At 41.3% G+C, this 12,566-nt stretch overlaps 1 protein-coding gene across 3 annotated transcripts in view; it reads left to right on the forward strand.

Moving 5' to 3' along the window:
* MDGA2 (MAM domain containing glycosylphosphatidylinositol anchor 2) overlaps positions 1-12,566 on the forward strand; it is a 371,741-nt gene that overhangs the window by 156,700 nt on the left and 202,475 nt on the right. For 2 of the 3 annotated variants that reach the window (XR_003991066.1, XM_030483781.1), the window contains exon 3: positions 1,244-1,418. Coding sequence is in view for 1 of the 3 variants with exons in the window: in XM_030483781.1 (XP_030339641.1) it covers positions 1,244-1,418 (175 nt within the window). In the remaining 2 variants the exon portion in view is untranslated. The remainder of the gene's footprint in view (positions 1-1,243; positions 1,419-12,566) is intronic. The other variant, XM_032919889.1, reaches the window with a different exon arrangement.

Raw genomic sequence — 12,566 nt, forward strand, 5'->3', positions numbered from 1 at the left:
TGGGCATGGAGACAGGAACTTGCTACTGATGGCAGGCTTGCGCTGCCTGGGCTGCCAAGGCTGCAACACCTTGTCCAAATCAAGCCAATACTGGCTCAAGGTTTTTTGTGACAGCCTGCCTAGCAGATCCCAGTGGATCAGTGTCCAAATGCTTTTCTTTAAATCACAGCTGCACTACTTTCGGACAATGTTTGGGGACTGTTGTCTGGGGACTAATAGCCAAATGTTTAATATTTTGTCTTGCGTCAATCTCATTTATATCAATGACTGCAGGTCTTCACCCTGGCATAGAATTAGTGCATGGGATTGAGAAGAGACAGCTTTGAGAAGCTTGAGAAGAGACATAAAGTCTTTTTTATGCAAGTATCCTACTTGTGGCCTCTGTAGGCAAGAAAAACCTCCTGTTTAAAAAAGCAGTTTTGGTGTTGCTTGTCCTGGTCACTGAATTAGTGTGAACTGAAAGAGAAGGAGGTATCTGGGGGTGTTTCTAGACATCTGGTGTGTTTTATGGAGATAGCGTAGGCTACGGAATCATGCAGGCAGGGACTTGGGTCATCAAGCATGGGTGTTAGCAATATGCGTATCCACCTATGTGCAGCTGTTGGTTATGCTGGGCTGTTATTGGCATTTTTATGGTTCTGGAATTAAAATATTCCCTTTAAAAAGTCTTTGCTTTTGGAAAATAATTACCAAATAAAGGAATCTGTAATTGCTATAAGCAACATTAAAAAAACCAAACCACCTATTTGAAGAAATAGATGGTAGTAGTTGCAGTTTCAAGCAACTGATCATTTGACTCCTTAAAATTGGATTTCATTGTTGATAAAGGATAATCCATCATTTGTTTTGAAGGTGCGTTCCAATGTGCCCTCATCTTTCACGAATACTATTTCAATGACAATTATCGGGAATTTCTCTGCAGCCGTTCCTGCTGTGTGTCACTGATGGTGGCTTGAGTTCTGCTCCATATCTCTGCTAGTAGCATTCATTTTTAATGGGGTGTTTCCATCAAAAGTAATCAACTATTTCTGAGAGAGGGTGATCGATGCAAGATTACCATTCAGAGGCACTTGGATGGCGTGTTTCATTTTAAGCATGAGCTGTTCAGTTTTCTGGAGAAGTTCTCAAAGTCCTCCAATAAAAACCTGGCTGCTGCATAGATGGTTCTCAGTTTCGTGAAGAAATATATATTCTGCTCACTTTTACAGAGTTAAAGTAACAATCTATTTTGGTGCTTGCTCAGATCAGGTGGACCAAAACAGCAGGAAGTGCCTCTGACAGATTTCAAGATTCGAGTGTCTTCAATGAAACTCTGAGGATATCCAACATCCAGCGACACCAAGGAGGACGCTACTACTGCAAGGCTGAGAACGGCTTGGGTTCACCAGCCATAAAGTCCATAAGAGTGGACGTGTACTGTAAGTAAACTGCTTGGGAAGTTCTTACTATGCTTTTTATTAATTTCTTACAATACCTGACATTGCAAAGAAGCAACCAGCTCTTTGAAGAGCAGATTCTGCAGTTTTTGGAAGTATGGAAGTATTTATGGTCAGAAGACTTGTGGCTGTTCCTGAAGAAGACAGGTGGGGCTGGTGGTGTATGGGAATATCTCTAAATAAAATTGCAGTACTTCAGTAAGAAAGATGAAGCTCAGGTACAACTCAGCCTGCTTAGGTATCAGAGGAAGATTTGTCTGCAGCTTGAATAGGGTGAAGATCTAATACGTGGCACAGCCCTTAATCTCTTGTAGTTTTGACTGAATTTGCCCTTGAAACTGATATGGGAGCAAATACAGGTGCATTTTGCTATTTTACTTTAATTGCTGCTGAAAGATGTTGCTTGCTTTTGTGGTGCTTTTTGTTGTGTTTTTTTTTTTTTTTAAATCTCTTCATGATCGTGATACGAGGTTTTAGAAGCTGCACTTGAAATGTTGGGCAGTGAAAAATATGAAGTATTGAGATTGCAATGTGGTTGGTCACCAGAGCTTACAGAAAAAGAGGAGACAATTGTAAATGCCATACTGCAATGAATGCACAAAATGGAATTGAAAAAAAAAAACAACAAACCCCAGTCTGACTTGTACAACTCCAGTGCCAATGAGTGCGCTAGTCAGATGCAGCACGGCTCCTGTTTGTGATCGGGGAGTTTATTGCTGTAGGTTTAATGGAAAACTTTGCATCTGACTGTAAATGATGTGACTTGACTCAGCTGTTAAAAGTGAGAAGACCCAAATGCCTCAAACAACTGTGGTTTTGTGTACACTTCAGATGGAGGAAAACTGTTCAAAATCTGTTTTAAATGCTCCAAAGATAGAAAGTCTTTGCAATATATATTTAGAAACTCTTCCAATGCAAGCAGTGTCATGTAAACAAATATGTTTACATTGTCACATATGTAATTAGATAAATAGCTAGAGCTCGAAGTTAGCCCTTTAGTCTCCTGAGTCCTTCAAAGAGAAACCTGACTGTCTTGTGGCTATACAAGTGATGGGGTTGTCTTCCCAAAAGGAACCCCCTCTCTGTCAGATGAATCTCAGGATATGTGTTAATTTGGAGACCCAAGTGGTGACAATTTCTGTTTGTTACTTATGGGATTGGTGGAGGTGGTGACTGCCTGTTAGAGGATATCCTTGACTGGTGTGTGCACTTAGCTTCGTGATGTGCTTAAGGAGATGTAACATACCAATGCCAAATCTGTAAATCCTTATGAACAGTGACTGAATTAGGAAGTAATTTTGTAGGTCAGCCTTGTGTCACTGTTCAATAAAACCCCCAAGAGCAAACATTTAAGTCTTTTCTTTTGGATGCCATTAAAGCAATTCTCTCTTATCCCAGCACCCATGTATTAGATTCTTGTTAATTCTTAATTTTAGGCATGGCTATGAAACTGATGTTTGCAGAAAAGGCAGGAAAAACAGTCTCAAGACTGGGATGCTACATAGTCGGAACAGGAAGGGTTGAGAAAGATTGTTTCAAAATTTTGATTTTTTCTGTAATTTCATTGAGACTTCCTTCTGGAATAGGTCTTTTTCCTTGTATCATATTTTGTTTAGCTATTAATATGTGTTCTCAGATTTTCTGTCTAGGTTTTATTACGGGTTTGTTTTTTACATCATGCACTGCTTCTTAATATACCTCAAATACAGATGATGTCTTTCTGGAACATGACAGTCTTCTGGTTCCAGCTGTGATTAAATCCTGGGTGGTTTGCCTTCATATGCAGGTCGATATTTCAGTGGGTATTTTCATCTGCTGATGATCAAATATTTGCAGGCAGACAGTACTGCTGCAGTAAGCTTAAGGTGCCAGTGAAGATGGGATCTAGCTGTGAAAAAGATGGGAGAAAAACCCCTGTACCCCACAGAAAAGCTCATAAGAAGTCAAAGTATTGGAAATTGGAATGATCCTATTGAAATACCCAAGTAGTTTAAGATAATTTTGTTCTTTTTTTAGTTGAAATTTTCTTTTTTTATTTACTGTTTCTTGAAAATTAACTTAATTGATCACGTTGTGTGTGCTGCGTCAAAAACTCTGGGTGTGTTTTCTTGCTCAGAGACCACAAAATGAACCATAAGGATCACAAATACTTAGCCAACATTTTCTATCAAAATAGATTTTGTTTTGGTTTTGTTGTAATAATAAACACACATTTAGTAAAATTACATGGAGAAAGACAGTTTTCTTACACTTTTAGGTAACTGTCAAATACAAACCTGTGGAAACCAGGAAATATTCCCTTTTGAAAAAAAGAAGTATTATTAAAGCAAAGAATAATGTTTTTAATATTTTGATGAAATCCTCAAATATATTTAAGGAAACAAGTAAAATGTTTCTATTTCTTAAAAACTGTATGGGTGAAAAACCACTTTGGAAGCATCTTGGCTTGTAAAGGTAAAGAGAGAAAACAATATTAAAGTAATATTCCACGTTAGTTTTGGATCAAAAGCACTCCCTAACGGCTAATTTAGGTCTTCACCCTCTAATTTAAAATTTGAAAAGGCACTATATTTGTGTAGCTTGAAAATGAACTGTTGAAAAAAAAATCCACAGAAAGTTTTTGTTTCCTCATTCATTTCCATTATTGACTTGTTGGCTGGTTGGGAAATTTTAATATCAGCATTTGGATGGGAAATCTCACACTCCAGCAATTTCCTGGTTTTCATTTTCCAGTTAGCTTTGGCATTCAGCAGTACTTGGAGCCCCATTTGCTGCTACTTCAATAATTAATTATACAGAAAGAAGTGGTGAATGAGTCATTTTGAAGATAGCCAGGGGTGTAAATCCTCTGCTTGGCTGAAGGGTAAGAGCAGCTTTGTGAAGAACAAGTAGTATGCCAGTGGGCTGGTTTTACTTCTTGGGCATAGACATGCCTGCTAGATGGCTGAATCTCTGAGAGCTCAAGGAAAGCCCTTTAGCTACATTCCCACAAAGCTCTATTTAGTCGTGACACTGGTGTTAGTGATGCAACAAGGAGAGGGAATTTTGCACTTTTGCAGGTGATGACAGTGGTACTGTAGCTACTTTATTTAAAGCTGTCATGGCTTATGCTAAACCAGGCTACAATCTCTTCTGTTCCTTTTACATACACAGATCTAAGTCAAACCTTCGAAAGCTAGCAGTCCCTTTTGGTCTGGTGTCAAAACACTTAAATGTAAAAAAGGTGAAGGAAAAAAACCAGAACAGCGATTCAATGTTGCCAAAGTTCTCATTTCACCTGCAGCTACTCTTCAAAAGAGAGAGGAGTCCATGCCTATACTTGGGTATGCACGGAGCCTTAACTTTCTTTGCTAGTTTCTATTAGAAAGGTCTTTTTGATTTCTAGGGGGATAGGACTGTGGTCAACAGACTAGTAACAATCTCTTCTTCAGAAGACAACTTCCTCTCCTTACTTTATTTGTCTTAAGAAAGTAGTTTTTTGCTCTCCCAACTCTGGCTGAAGATCCTTGTTTCTCACATCAGATGAAAACAAACGCACTCAGTCCCCTTGGCAGCGAATTCTCAGGAGGGAGGTTTCCATTCTTCTTGAGCCACCAGGAGAAGAAACTGCCTCATATATCCAAGCTGTGTTCACCCTAGACTTGAACTCTTTTTCTTCTTTCTCTGGAATTATCTCTTTAAAGTACATCTCATCTTTTCTCTTTGAAGAAAAAGCTTTTGTACTTGACTCCTAGGAAGATTTTTGCTTGACTTACGGAGGTCACTTTCTCCTTTTATAAGGAAGGAAACTTACAGTATAAATTAAGCGGTATTTTTTATTTAAAGAAACAGAGCTCCTACAAGAAAGCTTTTCTGCTTATCCCTAATTTTTAACAAAAAAAAATACTAATTGCTTCATTGAAAATGTATTTTTGTGTTCTTCTTGCTTCATGGACCACAAAAGAAGGTGGAGTAAATGGTCAGGTTTATGTTAAAAGATTTCTATAATTAATTTGGAAGTCAGGATGAAAAATTTTTATCAAACCAGATAGGTTAAGATTTTATTATATGGTAGAAGAGAGACATACATTGTGGAGAAAATACTGCTTGTATTGTGAGAAAATCTGTAATTCCAGGATTAAGAGGTTGATCTGGGGGTTTAGGGGAAACAACCATTTCTTTTGCTCAGAGATCCACTTAAATCTTTGCTTGAAGCTCTATTTCCAGGAACTGTCCCTTTATACAAGATTAATTAGATCCACCATAGGTTATTTTCTTCATATGAAACAAGTCCATCAACCATCATCTCCTTCTGTGTGTACTGGATTTTGGCTGCTTTTCCATTGCAATGGAATTATGACGGGGGGCAGGTCAGGGCAACCTGATGCAGTTTATTCACAGCGCTCAGGTTATCCTGTGGTTGGAATATGCCCTGCACGAATTCCAGTCCTCTGAGAGACACATATACAGTTACGGGGGGGGAAGGCTCCTGATGGTCCCTAGCTATTCCTCCCAAATACCTGTTGATGTGCATGTTACATTATCATGGAATGGCTTGGGCTGGAAGGAATCTTTAAAGATTATCTCATTCTAACACCCCTGGCATGAGCAGGGGCACTGTCCACTAGACCAGGTTGCTCAAAATATTGCACATTAATATATGTAATTTTTGTGGAGGTCATAGTTGTCTAGGGTCTCTGCTTACCATCTATGAGGTTTCCCCAACACTTTCACTTCTAGATTAAAATTTCTCATTTCAATTTTTTTTTTTTGTTTTGTTTTAGTGTTACTTGTAGGGTTTCTGATTCTCTGATGGGTTGTGTCACTGAGAGATCAAAGTAAGAACTAGCTTTGGTGTCAGTTCCAAGCCCAGTCTTGATGCCCTTAATAATAGGGATCATAGAATCACAGAATGGTTTGGATTGGAAGGGACCTTAAAGATCCTTAAAGATCCCACGGGCAGGGACACCTTCCACTAGACCAGGTTGCTCCAACCCCCATCCAGCCTGGTCTTGAACACTGCCAGGGATGGGGCAGCCACAGCTTCTCTGGGCAACCTGTGCCAGTGCCTCGTCACCCCCACAGGGAAGAACTTCTTCCTAATAGCTAATCTAAATCTCCCCTCTGTCAGGTTAAAGCCATTTCCCCTAAGAAGATTACTGTTTTTATAGGTGTCGTGCATTAAAGACCTCATCAAATCCTTTCTCAGAGTGGAGACTTGGTTTGACAAAACACTTCCTGTGGCTGTACCTGTCTCCCATGCTCTTTGATGCAACTCAGCCTTAGAGTCAGAAGGGATGGGACCTCCTACCTTCACTGTTTGTGGTATGGGATTGGCTGCAACGTGTTTGGTGTTGATAAATTACTTTAGCAAACAAGGAGCATCACAGCTTTGCTGGCTTGGGATGACACAGAATGCTGCTAATACATGTCAAATGACAAAAATAGCAAACTGCTAATTTTCTTCAGTATTTGAGTGTGTCTCCTAGTAGCGTGACAATCACGAGTCTGCAAGAGAAGTGTTATTCAGAAGGAACACAGGGTCTGTAATTTGGAGGTCGTAATGCTAATTTCCCTTATCAGTCTGGTAAAGGATGTTGCAGGGAAATGCTGAGTGTTGTGCAGAGGGGTTTAGTCACACTGCTCCCATCTCTGTCTCTCGTGTTAACAGCAGACACACTGCTTCGTCCCCACACTCAGCAGTCCAAATTCACCCCAAATTTTCTGCCCAATGTCAAATCCTATTGTTAGGATGCAGAATCAAATGCAATGTCAAGAGTTATTTAAGTCCCAATAATTGCTCCACTGGGCCACTGCAGAAGTACTCTGCATCATGTGCCAACCTCTGGTGTGGTGCCATGCCATAGGGCTTGAATGTGCTTGTTGGGAAGCCACAGCTTTGCTTTATCTCTTAATAAAAGGCATGTACACAACATGCACAGCTGGATGTGTGCACACAACCAGTATGATACTTACGTAGAGCAAAATAGATGTGCTAGTGAAGATACAATACTGGAGAGGGGAATTAGCTGAAACTACTGGCTGCTCCTCTCATTCCTGCTCTGGAAAAGAGTAGGGTCAGGGGGGACCTTATCTCTCTCTACAACTACGTGAAAGGAGGATGGAGCGAGGAGGTGGCTGATCTCTTCTTCCAAGTAATAAGCGACAGGACAAGAGGTAAGGGTCTAAAGCTGCTCCAGGAGAGGTTTAGATTAGATATTAGGAAAAATGTCTTCACTGAAAGGGTGATCAGGTATTGGAACAGGCTGTCCAGGGAAGTGGTGGAATCACCATCCCTGGAAGCGTTCAAAAAACATGTAGATGAGGCCCTCAGTGACATGGTTTAGTGGTGGTCTTGGCAGTGCTGGGGTAAAGGTAGGACTCAACATAGTTGATTCTATGATACTATGATTCTCAGCCTTCCCCAGTTCACCGCAGTCCTAAGAAGCCAGAGAAGATGGATTTAAGCTTGCTGGGATGAGGAGGAGGTGATGCATTCTTCCAGAGTGCTGTTTTTGTCTGGATGAGATAATTGTGTGCTCTTCTTGAATGATAAAAAAGCTGCCCTCTGATTCCCTTTCACTACACAGCTACTATGTGGCCAAGTCTGACTGACACTGGGAAGGAAAGAGTGTGGGGAATTTCATATAGAAAAATATTTAAAAATGAGCTCTGAAATTCTACTGAAGCAATGCATAAGTTCACAAGGAGGATTTATAGCAATGGGCTATTTGTTTTATGCATACACTGGTGGTAAAAATGAGTATTGAAGATGGCGCTTTATAGTGAGTCTTCAAGTACCTCCTTAGATAATTGCAGTGTTTCAGTCTTTCAGCATCCCACATTTTTCAGTTTGCATTGCACAAAGAGTATTAAATAAATCCCTTTAACTCACTCAGCTTTCTCCATCCTGAATAACCTTTGGATTTTAAAATACGGGCACTGGCAGCATCCACTTCTGTAGATTCAGATGTTACTGTTGCTGCTAGAATGGTTTTGAAGAGGGCGAGTGATGCATGTGCTTGAGCTGAACCTCAGTCCTGACCACTGTAGTGTTCCTTCAGGTTTTTTTTTCTGAATAACACAGATGTAGGTGTTGGACTATCAATGTTAGTATGACTGTAACACCCAAGTAGTAGCTTAATCCTTTTTTGTTCTGGGGTTCACACAGGGAGAATCTGATGTGATGCTGATGCTTTGGCCCTGAGCGTGCTCAGAGTGCTGCTTGGGTGCTGAACTACAGGGAACTGCACTTTCTGTGGTGGGAGCAGGGCTGGTGCAAGGGGCTGGTTCTAGATGTGTGTACCATGTGTTCAGCTCCTCTTGGGCTTTGCCATGGGGATATTTCCTCCTTGGGCTTGTGTGGCGCCTTAATCCCACATGTTTGAGGTGCATATTTTCTGCACACTTCTGCAGATGTTTATATCAGTCTCCAGGCCACAGCAATTAAGATATAATTCAGGGATTTGAAAATATCGTTCAGCTGCTTCATTATTTTCTGTGCTGCCTCTTTGGCTTGTGTTTGCCTTGTACTGGCTGCAGTGAACCATGACTTCTTATTGCAATGACATTTTTAATTTCCATCTCTGGTGTCTACCAGTATTCACTGGTATGTTATTTGTTCTTCCTTATTGGCCTTTCATTCATTAGAAGCCCAGTGACATGCTTAAATCCTCATTCACATGGTTGGATGAAAGACCAAAAACAACGAATGCAAGTTTATTTTTTAAAAAAGGAAAATTAATATACAGCAGTAGCATAAGCATTGACACATAAGGAAAGTAAATATATTCATCTTTCATCACTGTTTTTGCATGGTACAATAAAAGAAGATGCTTTGAAATGAGGTATTATGCAGATGGAAAGCACTTAAAAGCTTTCCAATATTGATAATTGTAATCTTTGAACATGAGGGAAACACAAACTTAATTTGTGGATTTCTCATTATTCCCTCTCTGAGGTCAAATTTGTACATTACAACATTAAAGCCTTTGAAAATGGCTGTGCTTGGAATTGGTGTGCTTGGAACAGAAGAGGTGGGAGAGGTTAGGCTGGTTGGGGTGGCCAGCTCTGGGGAGTGCTGGGGCCTGGGTCTGCACAAAGACTCATCAGAGCTGGAGTGTCTGATGACGTGAGTGTCTTCATCAGATCCCATTTCATTTCCTAGCTTGTAAAACTACAAAGACTTGGGTTCAGTCCCGACTAAGCTGCAAATGTGTGTGGAAAGTGAGATCGACTTTTCCTGGGGGAAGAGGAAAGTAACACAGGCAGCAGCTTTAGAGATGCCACACTTGCATGCGTAAGGCATTTCCGTGGGAACATAAGAGACACTAGAGAAAGGAGAAACCTGGATATTAGTATGGACCGGTTGGTACTAAGCCATGTTATTGTGGCTTCTTGGGCTGCTGGGCATTGGTAGGTCCGATGTGACTGTGTCCCTATGACTCACCTGGAGTAGCATCACTTCCGTCCTTCAGCAGTGAGCAGACAGCCTTTGTTCTATCCCGGGGACATAGCCACACCAGGGTTATTGTGTGGCCAGCAGCCCAGGTGAGCTAGAAGCAACTGCTGAAGCTGCAGTCAGATATACTAATGCCCAAACTTCCTACCTGCTGTTTTGTGGTCATAGAATCATGGAATCACAGAATGGTTCAGTTGGAAGGGACCTTAAAAGACCATCTTGTTCCAGCTCTCTGCCGCGGGCAGGGACACCTTCCACTAGACCAGGTTGTTCAAAGCCCTGTCCAACCTGGCCTTGAACACTGCCAGGGATGGGGCAGCCACAGCTTCTCTGGGCAACCTGTGCCAGGGCCTCACCACCCTCATAGGAAAAAACTTCTTCCTAATACCCGATCTAAATCTATCCTCTGTCACTTCCACCTCTTTCTGTTTCCAGCACCACTCTGAAACTCTCTTCTGCTCAGAGAAATAGTTGTGCATAGTGTCTGGGGTCACTGAAACAACAGCAGCCAGGATGCTCTCCGGTACTATAGATACTTCGTGCAGGTTGGCCACCATGCAACCACAGCTTTACTGGCAGCACAGTGAGAAAGTCATGTAGGACAACTGACCCCAGTGCTGGTGAAGGTGTAAAACCATCCTGTTGGTGCAGTGCCAGGTGGTGGCTGAGAATTTTTGCAATAGCTGAACCAACAGAGCAGTGAAACACATAAACATCTCAAGGAAATTGTCTTTCCTTAAGAGAAATGTAAGTGGAGTAGATTTCCTCACCCTATCTGGAAACTTTCGCCATTACTTGTGCCTGTGTTTTCCGTTTCTTTGGGAGAATCTGCTCATCCTTTTCTATCTTTCTGATGAATCCTTTGGCTGGACAGTTGGATCATGGAGAATTATTTTGCCTAATTATCACCTGAGAAGGTACAAGATTGCACTGGAGGATGCATTTAGATAGCTGAAGGGCAGATGATGCGATTTCACAAATAGATCAGCTATTAGGCAGCTAAGCAGTATTTGGCTGAAATTAGTTTCCTGTTACGCATGCACACATCATCCAAGAAAGTAAGGAAGGATGCCCAGACAAGGGTGGAAGTGTTGCAGAATTTCAGAGGGAAGGGCAATGAAATATCAGTGAGCTACCTTTTATTATCCAAAAAGAGGTCTTCCTCAGGTGGACAAGCAGAAATGTCTCTTGTAAAGGTTTGTCTTTGGGTTTTGTGTTGGGTTTGTTTGTTTGTTTGTTTGTTTTTTTCTCTCTTTGATTTTGTTTTTGGTTTTTTTTTGTTTTTTTGATTGTGGTTTGTTTTGTTTTGTTTGGGTTTTGTGGTTTTGGTTTTTTGGGGGTTTTGTTTTTAATTTCTGTGCATGTGTACATTTTTTTGATGGAGAGTTTGTCTAAAGATCAAGGATGTACTTTTCACTGTGCTGGTAAGACAGGGTTTGCAGAGGCATTAATTACTGCATTTGTACCTTCCCTGAAGGTCTCATGCGTGGGTGGTAGTGGGGTCTCTGAGGCTGTCCTTGGTGGTGGTGCTCGTCTTTGCAGCTCGGAGGCTGTTTCAGGTAGCACTGGTAGAAATCACGCTTGCACTTCTGCTGCCTGTCCTAACAGTGGAAGATGTTTTCCTAACATAAGTGGCGAGAAGCTGAGAGTGAGCATGTTTAGGAGGGTTAAGCAAAGCCTAGCACAGTCCTTGTGGACATTATTCACCACAGTGGTCCATGGCAACAGTATGAAAATAAGTAAGGAAGTATGTAGCTGCATACTGTGGAACAATTGAGGTAGTTCTACCATAAAATATTAATGCAAATGTGGAGTGCTTACAGTAATTTCAATACCTTTTTGCACCCCCAACAGACATACTATTCAGACTGAATTAAATAGCTTTGCAGTGACTGTTAAATGTTATCAGTTCCTTACTAGCTTGTGTGCTTTTTTTTCTACAATGAAAATCTTTGTACAAGGAAGAGGAAAAAAGAATAAAAAGCTTGATGTTGTTCACACTGATGAAAGGTTGTACTTAATGCCTGTAAAATGCCAACAAAATACTTGTGTGTTCAGAATTGAGCCAGAATGATAAAATGTTGTGTGCACTACGTGAGCTGCAAAATTCCTCATTTGTGGTACACTTTCAAATTTTTCATGGTAAAGATTCTTGTTTTAATTACTAGTGGGAGACAAGGTCATTCCAGTCTGAACCCCGGGTGCCTCCGTGGCACAGCACAGAACATCTCTCATAGGCTGCAAGGAAGGGGAACTGCTGGTTAGCTTCAGTTTTTTATCTTTACTCCTTCTTCCCCCCCCCCCCTTTTTTTAACTTCCGTAACTGCACATCTGATTTTCAGCTCTGTGTGGAAACCCTTGAACTGACCAGCATACAGAAGAGTCTGAAAATGTATGTGTCCTTCTCCTAAACCACACTTTAGCCCCTTGTTTCTACTTTTATGCTTTGACAGGCAGCTCTGTGCAATGGTCTGTTGTAACTTACATTATCTTTAAAACGTGTTGGGATCTCAAACTGGAAATGCTGGGAAGCAGTCCTGAGCTGTGGCCAGAGAGCTGGCTGCTCCCCAGGCACTGCACTCTCTCCCTTTAGGGTGGGTTAGAGTTCACTCCCTGAGGCAAAAAGAGGAAGATACTCTTTTGGCCCACGTGATTGCCCTCACCTTCCCTGGGTTTGTGCCAGATTGTGC

This window comes from Strigops habroptila, chromosome 4, assembly GCF_004027225.2.
Source record: "Strigops habroptila isolate Jane chromosome 4, bStrHab1.2.pri, whole genome shotgun sequence".
NCBI classification, from domain to species: Eukaryota; Metazoa; Chordata; class Aves; order Psittaciformes; family Psittacidae; genus Strigops; species Strigops habroptila.